At 34.1% G+C, this 12,653-nt stretch overlaps 1 protein-coding gene across 7 annotated transcripts in view; it reads right to left on the bottom strand.

The window, feature by feature from the left end:
* QKI (QKI, KH domain containing RNA binding) overlaps positions 1-12,653 on the bottom strand; it is a 153,444-nt gene that overhangs the window by 6,828 nt on the left and 133,963 nt on the right. For 2 of the 7 annotated variants that reach the window (XM_018077376.3, XM_029961596.1), the window contains exons 5-7: positions 9,561-9,648; positions 6,963-7,259; positions 4,245-4,319 (exon numbers count right to left, since the gene is read on the bottom strand). In XM_018077376.3, coding sequence (XP_017932865.1) covers positions 4,245-4,319; positions 6,963-7,259; positions 9,561-9,648 — 460 coding nt within the window. Of the gene's footprint in view, positions 1-122; positions 5,091-6,962; positions 7,260-9,560; positions 9,649-12,653 lie in introns of those variants that run through there. The other 5 variants (XR_003915963.1, XR_003915964.1, XM_029961597.1 and 2 more) reach the window with 5 other exon arrangements.

Raw genomic sequence — 12,653 nt, 5'->3', positions numbered from 1 at the left:
AAGCAACTATTAATGATGGATGTGATTATTAATAACTGGTTGTTAAAAGAATGGAGTCATCTAAGGAATTCTGGACTTAAGAGAAACAATTTGGTTCAACAAACTATGGGCCAAACAAAGGGTTTTTGTTCAATAAATTTTTTATTGCCTTTCATTTATTCTATTTACAAACAACATGGAATTTCTTGGCCTCATGATACAAAGCAGTACTAAACTGTAGTCTAGCAACGTAGGCATCACCGTGGGAACCAGGAAAATGCTCAGCCTCCTACTATAGCCAGCATTTTCCTGTTCAAAATACTATTTTACACATATAGGACACTTATAAAATGCACTTCCATGTAAACACTGTAAAAGTCCTGCCATTTTAAAGTCTATACTTAAAAAGCTCTAAGTACATGAAAAAATAGAGAAAATATCTAATTGATACTAATAAGGCATTTTAAAACTACAAACAGCTCTCTTTATTCATTTTCAAAGCTAATACTCTGCAAATACAATAAAATCTGACATTTCATATACATTCCTGCTTTATATTTTTATATTTTAAAAGAAGCCACCTGTAAATACTATTTTCTTTTGCAAAAAACCCCCCCCAAAAAAACCAAAACCCCAACAAAACAAAACAAAACAAAAAGAAACCCAAACACAAACAAATTACAGTAAAACATAAAAAAGTTCTCAAGTGGAAAGTTATCATTCCCAATGTTCTTGAGCTATTCCTTCTTTAATCATTCTCTCGCATTCTCCTTCACCAAACTTGGTCCACTTAACAGTAGTATGATTTTTTTTTTAAGACTCATTCAACAGCTTAATTATAGCTAATAAATTCTGAGGTTGATAAAAGTTTTTGTACTGTTGCCATTTTGACTAAGGCAGAGGAGATGAAAGTGAGAAAGGTATTCAGTGCAAAGTCAGATTTGTGCCATTACATAAAATGAAGTCCAGTAGGTGTAATATTCACAGATACCATTGACTAACAATCTTTCTTGTGGGTTCATTTACTTTCACATAATAAAAATGGCCTATCATTTACGATACAGTTCATAACACTACCAAAAATTACTACTGTAACATAAATGAGACCAAACACTCCCTGATTTATTTTTTTTTAGAATCATGTTTAGTGGGATTTGTTTAAATTAAAACAGCTGTTTCAAAAAGAAAAAAAAATATTTCATGTGGCACAATCTTACCACTTCACAGGTATACTAGAAACAGACTCTTAAAGCATATTGATACTGATTACAATTTTGATTAAATAGTATTAAAATTTACACATAAATTATGTGACAATTGGTTTGGATAAATTCAAGAAAATTCTCAGCATTAATATTTCTTGTGGAGTTTAAAATCAAAGCAAGCTATTTTTAAAAAATACCAGTACACCTGTGATATATCCTCTGCCAAGTCTCTGGCCTTCTACAGTACACACAGGTTTGTCAACTGTGCAACACCATTTACAGTTTATTACAATTAAATCAGTCAGTCTCTCTGTTATAGGCATCAAATTCAATTTTGTATTATTTATAAACTGGGAGTTTATTCTGAGTTAAAATGAGCTATATTTTCCAACCCTTCACCAATTCTAAATGCTTAGTTGTAAAACATTTACACATTTGGGGATTCTTGCTTTAAATGCAGTGCTTATCTCTGGAAAAAAAACCCAAAACAAAACCAACAAAAAAACAAAAGAATAAAAAACTACTTAAAAAGTGAATGCAGTAGTACAACAAAGTCATCTGAAAGTCAATTTAGAATTAAAAAAACCCCAACTTTAGACCCGATGAATGCAAAGATAGATTTAGTGACATTTAACTATATAAAAAATTTTCTCATTGAAAAAAAAAAGTATTTCGGTTTGCTGACATTGCTTTTCATGGCCATAGCTATAGAATTATCTTGGTGACAGAACAATCAAATAGGTGAATATGGTAAATACTGATAGCATTTTAATTCTACAATATAATTTTAGAACATTAAAAGACATTTTTATTGCGGAACAAAGTTCTCTCCAAAACATTTTGTGAAACTTTTAAATCTGTGCAGTGGTAACCTTGGATTTGAAATTCAAAATACAATGAAGTTCAGTTGTAAAATTAACTTTGTGTTTCTCAATATACACTGACATTACTTAGGTAAGACTTCAAAATAAGGCTCTCCTGAAATATCGGTATGGTTTTCGTAAGAGAGATGTATGCATGACTTATTCCACAGGAGGTAAGATATTTATTTATCTACTTAACACAGTGGGTTTCCACTTTGCTAGAGACGAATGCTGTTCTATCAGAAAATGGCTGTATTTTAAAAGAAGGTGAAATGATACCAATAAAGTAATTTCAGTTACTTTTAAGTGACCCAGATGTAGCACCTAGGCACTTCAAAAAGTATTTAAAATTTATGTTCAGTAAACATTACAACGATGAACTTAAAACTACAAATTGGTATTTTCTCCCTGACAGCACCAACCCCCAACTTCCCCCCACCTCTGCTTTATCAGTATATTTACTAGCCGTCTCAGGCAAATATCTAATTAAACAAAAAGGTAGCCTCACCTGTCACCTGAAACTACCACTACAGATCATGAAAAACTGATTTTTGCAACATCAGGTCTAACTTTGAAAGACAACCTTACTACCTATTTCTCTTGAATGTGATAGAAAAAAAGATTAGAAAATATTAAAACCTATTTCCTTTTTTATAATCTTTTTTTTTTTTTGTAAACATGGGCTATGATTTTCTACTGATTATATACCCTGTTGCCCGACCGAAGAGTTCTCAAGAAATGAGAACAATGGGCTGCAAATAGTGTGCAGTGATATAAAACAATCTTATCGAAAACTAAAGTAGTGTCTTTTATCAGCTTTACATTTTCTGTAAAGACTAGGATCATATGAAAGACGAAAGTGTTACGTAAATATAGCAAATATCCAGGAGGGCCCCTTTTACTTAATTGACCAAAATCTGCATTCTTTCCTGTAGTCAATTTATGGAAGGTTGAGAGAAGTGTAGTCAGTGTTAGGAAATGTCAGATCTGTCACTGGAATTTGACTTTTGAATATTACAGTATCATGGAAACCTGCACAACACTGATTTGGATGAGACCAGAATAATAATACTTGGCACGTAATGCTTTGCATCCTCAAAGCCCTGTACAAAACAAGAACCCCCACAACACCCCTGTGAGGTAGGGAAGTATTATTATCCTTATTTTACTGATGGGAAAACATACACAGAGAGATTAAATGACTTGCCGAAACCCACAGCAGGGATGGGGTAAGAATTTATCCCCTACACTATGTCCTAGTCAATGTCAATAAACCGAAAATATCAGTTTTCTCAATAAGCTTAAATAGTTCATTCAGGGGTCCAAAGGCATGACACTTGAGGAACAGGAGAAAAATGAAGATTTACTTTCCATTCAAAGGTTAAAGAGAGATGCCCAAATATTGGATGTCATCTCACCAACAGGACTTCAAAAGTTGCTTCTCCTTCAGGTTACACATTTTAGCAGCAAAAGGAAAATACCAAGAAATAGATATTGGAAAAAAAAACAACAAACAAAGAAACAAACCAAAAAAAAAACCAAAACACCAAAACACCCTCCCTCCTCCTACCCTTACTAATTCAAACTCAAACAACTTTTGAAGTTATCTTCACAGCCCTTACCTTTCTGAATTCAGTTAGGTATCTGAGAACATGCATCCTCCTCATAATATACAGTACAGTGGCTCAAAAGTTTATTGGAAAAAAAAGGAATCTAAATCTTCAGATTTCTCCAGACACAGACAGGAGGCATTTATTCCTTTACTTCTTTCTCATTAAGCAACCATCCATTCATTTTATTTTGCAACACCAATCTGATATTTCCACACCAATTAAAAGAATGAACTGGGGGAGGGGGGGAGGAAGCGAACACAACCAAATTAATTATTGCAGCACTGATTTCATAGCATTTCCTGATGCAGATGGTTCTTTCATTTTTAAAACTGTATCAGCTATAGTATTTCTATTAAATATATCAAAGTATATATATTTAATTGAGCTGGGAAAGCCGAATTTACAATTGTTTTTTTTTTAAAACCACAAGCATTCCCAAAGGTTTAAAATATGAACTGTTCAGATTTTGGAGAAAAATAATGAATGGGTCAAAATAGGGTATTTGGTTAACCAGCTGTGGTGTTGCAAATCTCATGTACACTCAAAGCACTTCTTACAAACAAGAACTGCAGAACTAAACTAACCTCGGTCTGCGGTCACAATCCTTTGGTAAGGATGGACACGCATATCGTGCCTTCGAACTTTAGTAGCCACCGCACCTAGTTAAATTGCAATTACCAAGACAAAGTTAGAAAACATTCACAGAAAACATTAACAGCAGGTTTATCAAAATGGATTTAAATGATCATTAACTACAAAAGTTCATTTTAAGAAAAGCAACAAGTTAAGGCACAGTAGTTTCAAATCTTAATCTTAAAAAGAAGTTTATCTGTGCAGATTAATATTGCATTTATTTTAAACATCCTGGCCTTAACCTGTTTAATCCATTCATTTACAATCCCAAAATTACAGTATTTCATGAAATCTATTAGACCCAAGCACATTTAAGCTTTACTAGTCACATATTCACTGAAGTGCCTTTCTTGCAGCAGGACTATTTTAAATAATGCCATCTTTTAATACTGACAATTATTTGCTAACCTTAAGATCACTTCCAGTTCTACCACAAAAAAAAAGTTTTAAAGCAATTCTTCAAGCCTACAGATTGTGATTTTAAACTTTAAGTCAATAAGTATGAACTGCAATGAATTAGGTGATTAGTAAAGCAAACACTATATAGAACACTTAGCAGTCAGTATACTACTATACACTCATAAATTACAGCTACTCTGTAATAATAGGACCTAATCCAAATTAATAGCACTATTTTATTTTAAATCTATGTGCAAAAAAGTGCAAGTAAGTCACTGACTGCTAGGCCAAGCTTTTTTCAAGGCTGCTGAAACTAAGCATTTGTTAAAATTCAGATCTGATGAAGGATCAGTTAAGACCGTTCTTGAATTCTTAGCCTTTCGTTGGGAAAGCCATACCTGAAGATAAAAGGAAGGGAATTAAAAGTTAGTCACCAACTAAAATTTGATCCCAACACCAATATCCCCCAAAATACTGATAGGGATGCATTTCTCTGCCATTTTTAACAGAATTATTTTAAGACATCTTAAAGGTCCACCACAAAAATGGACAAAATACTATAAATGAGAATAAGTGTGTAACAAAATAAAACTCAATTAAAATTAATTTAATTCAATTAACTCTATACAATTGCTCAGATAACAGAGCAGATGTATTAAGAGTTATTGATTATATGCAACTTGAGCGGGAGTGTGGGGGTTCCCCCTCCTCCCTTTTCCTTTTTTAAGTAACATTTTTTAATGAGATCTATTTTGGGCAATCCACCTCACACAGCTAAGCCCAAGAGTATGCAATGGTTCCAGATACCATTTTAGGAGTAATTTTCCCCTCCTCTCTCTTCATAGAAAATCCTGTGAGAAATTGAAGTTCCTGCATCATGTTAAACTACTACTCTGGAATGATGTATTTCTTTACTTGCTATTAACTGAACTCAGGAGAGGGGTTTCCCCCTAACCAACAGCTGACAGCTACTCTGCTGAACTCTGTAACTGTGACTTTACCCCAGGATGTATCACAAGCGGACTAAGAGATTGGGGTAGAAGAGCTAGGGAGAATATTTACATGTTTGTGGGAAATAAATGATAACGGCTCACTGAATTTTGGGTATGGGGTAACACAACCACCATGAACTCCTCAAAGACAGACCTACTGCATACTTTTGTCCTACCAGAATTTTTATTATTGATTCACTAATCCTGCAAGACAGGATACATAATATATATAATATATATATGTAATATAATGTGGAAACATGCACACATATAGATAACTCACCAAGTATCTGTCATGTGAAACACTGATTTTTCGCAATACTTTCAACAAAATATTGACTTTGAACCTTATTGTCCAGTGTTCATTAGAGATGTTTAGAATTTGTGTAAATCAATAACTGCCACTGAACAAACTAAGATCAAAGTCCTATAAAATCAACATTATGCAGCACCAAGGTCATATGCAATTCAGAACAAACTGAAGAGAAAAAATTATTTAGATTCTGTAGAGGGTAGGGAAGGAAGAAACTATGGGAACTGCTTTTTCCATATTGACCAGTTAACTGAATTGTCACAGCTGCTTTATCATTCTTGCCTTCACACAGCAAGTCAGTGGTCTGATATATTAGGAATGATGGGCATTTCAATGCAATGTATATAAAAGAAGCCATCAGCAGAGTTGCTAATTTTATCATACTTCGGTGAGAATTTGGTTTGCTTTATATTCATTCACTGAAATTATTTTCTGCTTACAAAACGATTTACAGCTTTCTGACATTGACAAGAGATTTATCAGTTGCGTACTAAATAAAGCAGCAAAAACTCCAACTGAGAAAAGACCTTTCCACTCTCTCCGGTTTTGCTACTAAAACAATATAGCAAAATAAGAAGCTCTCTCTTCCAAAGATTGCTGGACATTAATTTATGTTAAAGAGAATACAAATAAATCTGGTATTTATGGCAGCCCAAATGACAGGTAATAGATGTCGACTTCTATGTAGCTTCTTATGCCTGTGTATCCACCATCTAATGTTATATAAACATCACGATTTTGTTTTCAGTAATCTTATAAATAAACATACACATTCAAGAACGCAAAACATGTTTAAAATGTACAAGAGATGCACCATTTGAGCAGCTCTTCTAGGCAGTTTTGATATACCTGATTTCAGTTTGTTGCTTCAAATTTGTTTCTTTGAGCTCCATGACCTCTACTTCGCAAATACCACAGAAGCATAAGCAATACATTCTCCAGTCATCCATGCACAAAGATCTTACCTAATACACCACTAGGTTCAATAGGATACTCAAGGATTGATGTAGCTGGTGCCAGTGTGTAGGGGTATTCATATGGTGTGTAAATTAAACCGGCTTCGGGTCCAGGTGGAACTATTGCAGCGGTGGGATGAGGAGTTCCGTTTGGCATGACAGCGGTTTGTATTTGTCTGATCAAAGGCATTATGGTAGGGCCAGCTGGCGTAGGAGTACGCAGGGCAGCTGGTGGGAGAACAGGCGCAGGCCCAGTAATAATCCTTGGAGCCTGGGCTGTTGCTGCAAGAGAAAAGGCAAGGGCTGCTACAGTAAGCAAAGAAATTCAGAGGAAAGTATGGAGATAGCAGTATAAAACGTGGAAAGAATGGGAAAAAGGGGAAAAAGTAGGAAAGAAGAAAAATAAAAGGAAATCATTAGTACATGCGCTGATCACACAGTGCCAAAGCACACCATTCAAATGCAAACAGCTTTCCATTTTCCAGTGTGATTAAGTATGAACATGCAAAATAAAAAAGCCATTGTAAAACAGTGAGGTAGATTTCTCAAACAGGTTACACAGCACGAAAGCTCCATTTAGACCACATTTCTTCATTTATGCTATCAAGACTGCATGAGACTGAGATGCATGCAGGAAATACAAGGGAAATACTGTCACAAATACGAAGAGTACAAAATTTAGTGCATCTACAGAGTCCACAGACACTCAGTTATGCAGAGCTGCTGCATGAGTCTACAGTTTTTATATGACTTAAAATTGTATTTAAACCTATATACAATTCCAATTTCCAGGATCAGTGAAGTTAAAGATGACCCAGAAACATGAATCAATCCTATCATCCTACTCTAGCATGAATAAAATAAACTCAAATGTGACTTCCATATCAAATTTCATCGAATAAGATACTTCTTTTGTATTAGAAGTTTACTACAGCCTTGCTTAAAGAAAATAGATGCTTTTTTTGTTTTGGTGGGTTTTGTTTGTTTGTGGCGGTTTTGTTTGGTTTTTTCAGTGGTGTTAGCACATTTAAGTGTTATTTGAAGCCTGTTGGCACACCAGATGAACAATAACTTATACACTAACACATCTGCTGGTAACAGTCAATCTTAAAGGGTTATAATTTATGGATTTCTGTGCACTACTGTTGATCTACATTGGTTTAATTAACTTACAAGTGGCCTGAAAAGGGAAATGTGGCAAAAGTTTTTCAGATTTATTATTATTTTTAATTTTTAAAAAAAGTGCTCAGATAATTAAAAAAAAAACCCTCAAACGTTTTCCTTTCTCAAACAGAAACAAATCAGTGTGGCTTCTACATGTTCCACTTTTCAGTAAGATCAAAATACAAAGAGTGAAACTGTCTTACTATGAAAAAAATGAGTATTAGTGTGGAAATCTTTAATCAAAAAACAAATAATAATTCTATCTTCCCACTTACACTGATACAATAGACCAATGGGAACAGATCAGACAAAGAAGTTGTTCAAATATATAGGTTTCTATGCAACAGTTTGCATCAATTTAAGCTATTCTGAAAACTATTTTACTCAAATATTTGCAACAATTTAGAGACTAACATATATTTAAAACTGATCTAGCTGTAAATATTATAGTGTTCATTAGGCCTGAAAGATTTACCATTACCACTGTAGTGGTAAAAATGGTAAAAGCCCTTGCTTTATGTCTCTTTTCAAATCAGAATAATTACACTGGTGTAAGCACTCTCAAATTGACCTAACTGCATTCCAATCTTTAAACATATTCAACACTGAAATGGTGACTGTGTGGAGAAAACAAATTTGCAAATATCAGTAGGCCCTTAGTGAAAAGACTGGTTTAACTGTGCTTACATTTGACATCTGTATCACAGCTACGGCAAAAATTTAATTTGGAGAAGGAACTACATTTTCAGAAGGAGAAATCAGATTTTCGACTAGAGAAAATACTTTATATCACACATAATAGGTATATGCTTTCATTAGTAGGTGCGTGTAATTAATTTTCAAGTGTAAACTTGTGCATACATGCGTTTGCAAAAGCATTTTCACACAAATGTAATGGAAGTAATCATAAAAATGGCTTGTTACATCACTGATCCCTGTGAACTCAGCTGTGAAATCAGTTGATGAATTGTTGGTAAAACATAACATTGGGGGTACGCATGCAAGCAAGATGAAAGGAAGGAATATAATACAGAAAAATGTATTCACAGTATCCTCAACATCTGTAACATTTCAAAATTAAATCTCTAAAAATAAAACTGAAAAGGAGTCTATTGCCCTTAAGGATGCACTAAGGAAAAAATTATTGTACAACAGGAAAATCTAGCTTAAGGGTTGAGGTTTTTTATACTATATATTTGTAAATGTTTCAACCCAGACATATTGCCTAAAAAAAAGGGGGGGGAGGGCGACAAACAAAAACATCTCCCAACTGACATAACTTATAAAGATCTTTTCCAACAGCTACCTACTGTTTTGTTGGGTCTTTACTGCCTTCCATTCTCCAACACAGTTGCCACTGCACGTTTTCCAAAAAGTAGCTTTAAGAATCAAAACCTGCAAATACTACTATAGCATTGACCCTTGAGCTTATGACATGCTTACGTGATTTGATGTTGGCATCTCTGTAGGTGCCATTCAGAATTGCAAGCTCCATCAGCTGCATCTTTTTAAGGCTGTCTTCTCCTTCTGCCTGCATATGAAAAGATAGGAAGAAAGTCAGGATTATAAATTTGCTAGTGCACAAGATCCAAGGGACCTAGAATAAAATGTCTTCGAGCAAAATACCTGCTTACCATTAGTCACAAAAACAGCAAGCTTTGCTAACTTTTCCTTAAAATTAAGGGCAAGTTGCCTGTTGTCAACATTAAGTCAAGTTGACAAACATCTTTAAAAGAGTTTTGGAAAAGAAAGCTTCATAACATAAATTATAAAAATAGGGTTAAATATAAGTTGTGTTTGATAGAAACTGTTTAAGGAAATTTCTCCTCAAATATGTGTTCATGTACTCCTAAAAGTATCTTTTTAAAAATCGTATTATTGGGCCAGAGGAAGAACAGGCATCATGGATTTTATGCACTGCAATTTATTGTAACTTGCTCCACTACAGTTGACTGCTAGGGAGGTGGGGCAAACAAAAATAAACAACAAACTTTGAGTAGCTTTCCAGACAGGATATTGACAAATGTCGTAAGGTTGAATTCCTGATTCTGGCACATGTAGATGTATTCCGATGAGGATATAACCACTATTTACATGGCATACATTATTCGTGGTTTTGCTTCAAAATAAGTTACTTCCCTGAAGTTATCCACTCCACTAGTATCATGCAGGTTGCATAAATATTAAGTAGTGTTCAGTAAAAAAGGGTTCACTTTTTCAGTTAATAACAAAACTTTTCTAATAGTATAATTTCAGTTTTAAGACCAGGTATTTTTTGACCTGTCTTTCCAGAAATACTACCATTTGTTTAGTCTACACTCTAACATGCAGAAAACACAGTTATGATATAGGAAACCCCAGAGAGATGGTCAATGTCTACTTTAATGTTAGGTTACCCCTTGCTTCTTGTATAGAATGTCACTGCTGAAATTCTCAGATGCAAAAAAGGGCAGCTTCACTGTCAGCTGCATTGCATTCTTCCTTTGCTAAACTGAGTTTCTTACATTTTTACTTATCTATTCACACAATATTTTGCAGGTATTTGGAACAGTATTTTCCAAGTTAATGGGAACCTGTGTAATAACATACTGAGCCATCCACTCTGAAAATCTGAAGTCTAGTTTCAGAGAGAGTTGTTCACCTCTCTTAAACTACACCTCTTACAGAGGTTTGAACTCATATTTCCAAGGGCATGAGTGAAAACAAAAGAACAGAATTAAAAGCCACAAAGAATAGCAATCACCACCAATAACTGTCTACTAAAGCACTGCACCAGTGAAACGTCATCTCAAAGTAGTTATGAGTTAGCATAACTAACTCATAGCACTGTTCCAAATGTATAGAGAAATATATTTTCAGGCTAGTTTGCAGCAACGTACTGTCATGCATACTAAGGATAAGGAATTTACTAAATTACAAGACAAAAATAGTTTTAAAATTTTATCTAAGCAAATACAGTACTTATTGTGAGGTGTGTTCAAGGGCCACCACATCTTGCAATGGAAATTTTAACAGCTGGTTTTTATCAACAACATAGAATCAACATGGTAAGATGGGTCAACACTAAATTTCTTTCAGACATCAGAAAGTCCTAATTGTATTACTGAGGGCTTGCATAAACACCTAGATTATCAAACTGTAATAATTTATGTCGTTGTTAAACATTCAGAATGTACTGAAAATTAGATATTTTCTTTATATATTAAATACTGTATGACAGACCAAGCTGACACTAGTACTGAAAAAGCAAATGCACATTCAAGTACCATTTTAGCTACAAATTAATTGTACAGTTAAGTACTGTAGTATCCAGAAACCTCAGACTCCATAGCCATTAAAATGAGACCCTTCGCAATACAAAATATACCAATTCTAGCAAGCTTAACATGAGATACTCAGAACAGAATTACATTTTAAATGCAAAATTGTATCTCCTATTTTTAAAAGAAACTATTATTTCATTGCATCTTTGTTGATAAATTACCTAGGCAATCATGACACAATAAAAACAATTCCAAATCTATCTCCCCATCCAGAGCTCACAAATTCTTGTCATTCTGGATATACCTTATCTAATTATTTTAGCAATAAAGATTTTTTTTTTACCATTGATTCATCTTTTCCTCTCTCCCCATAACAGTTACACTGTTATTGGCTTTTTGTTTGTGTTCATGTATTTATTTATTTGAAAGTGTGCAACAAGAAAACTTCCTCACAATGTCAGTTGCATCTCCCATACAGTTCCATTAACGTTACTAAAATTGCTCACTTCTTCCAAATAAGACTTCAGGTGATTGATCTACACCATTAATAAGTCTCAGTAAATGCTGAATCTTACATTCCACTTGCTACGATAATTTTAGCAACTCTAATCCCAGATTTTGCACCACAGTGAATATTTCCCTATATAACTATTTATAGGATAATAATTTTGAGAGACAGAAAACATTTCTACCCAAAAGAAGGAGCTATAAGTCCAAGTAATTATTCTTACTTTGGATCTTTAACATTTTCCTGTAGGTCACTATTGCTTTCTATAAAAAAAGATTACCCACGTTTTACAAAGTATGTTTATGAAAACAATAATGGACTTCATCAAACAAAGCAAACAAAGTCCTTGATTTTTATTTTTGAGATTTACTTCTCTGGACTACTGCTCAGCTGTTGATAAACTTCTTTTAAACCGACCCCAAAACATTGCTTAAAACTTTTCCTTAAAGACTGCATCAGTAACAAATCAGAGATGTGGACTTGCATTACCAGACATTAACACTAACTTTTGACTTTTGGTACTTTGATTTTTAAAGCACTTATTAGGAAGAAAAAATCCAACCCAAACAAAAACCCAACCAAACCACTTAACACCTTTAAGCTGACCACAAGGTCATCGTTCCGACTCCTCCCAGAAGATGGCACTGTTTATTATACAATACTGTCTCCATAAGACCTGGGTGCTTAGCACTATTTGCACCACTCTACTGGTATTGCTTAAAATCCTGCCACCCTCTCGCATCCTAAACTTGAAACAGTCACTTG

Source organism: Manacus vitellinus, unplaced genomic scaffold, assembly GCF_001715985.3.
Source record: "Manacus vitellinus isolate BGI_N305 unplaced genomic scaffold, ASM171598v3 scaffold_37_pilon, whole genome shotgun sequence".
Classification (NCBI taxonomy): Eukaryota; Metazoa; Chordata; class Aves; order Passeriformes; family Pipridae; genus Manacus; species Manacus vitellinus.
The sequence above is the reverse complement of the archived record's forward strand: the minus strand, read 5'-3'. Positions and strand labels throughout refer to the sequence as shown.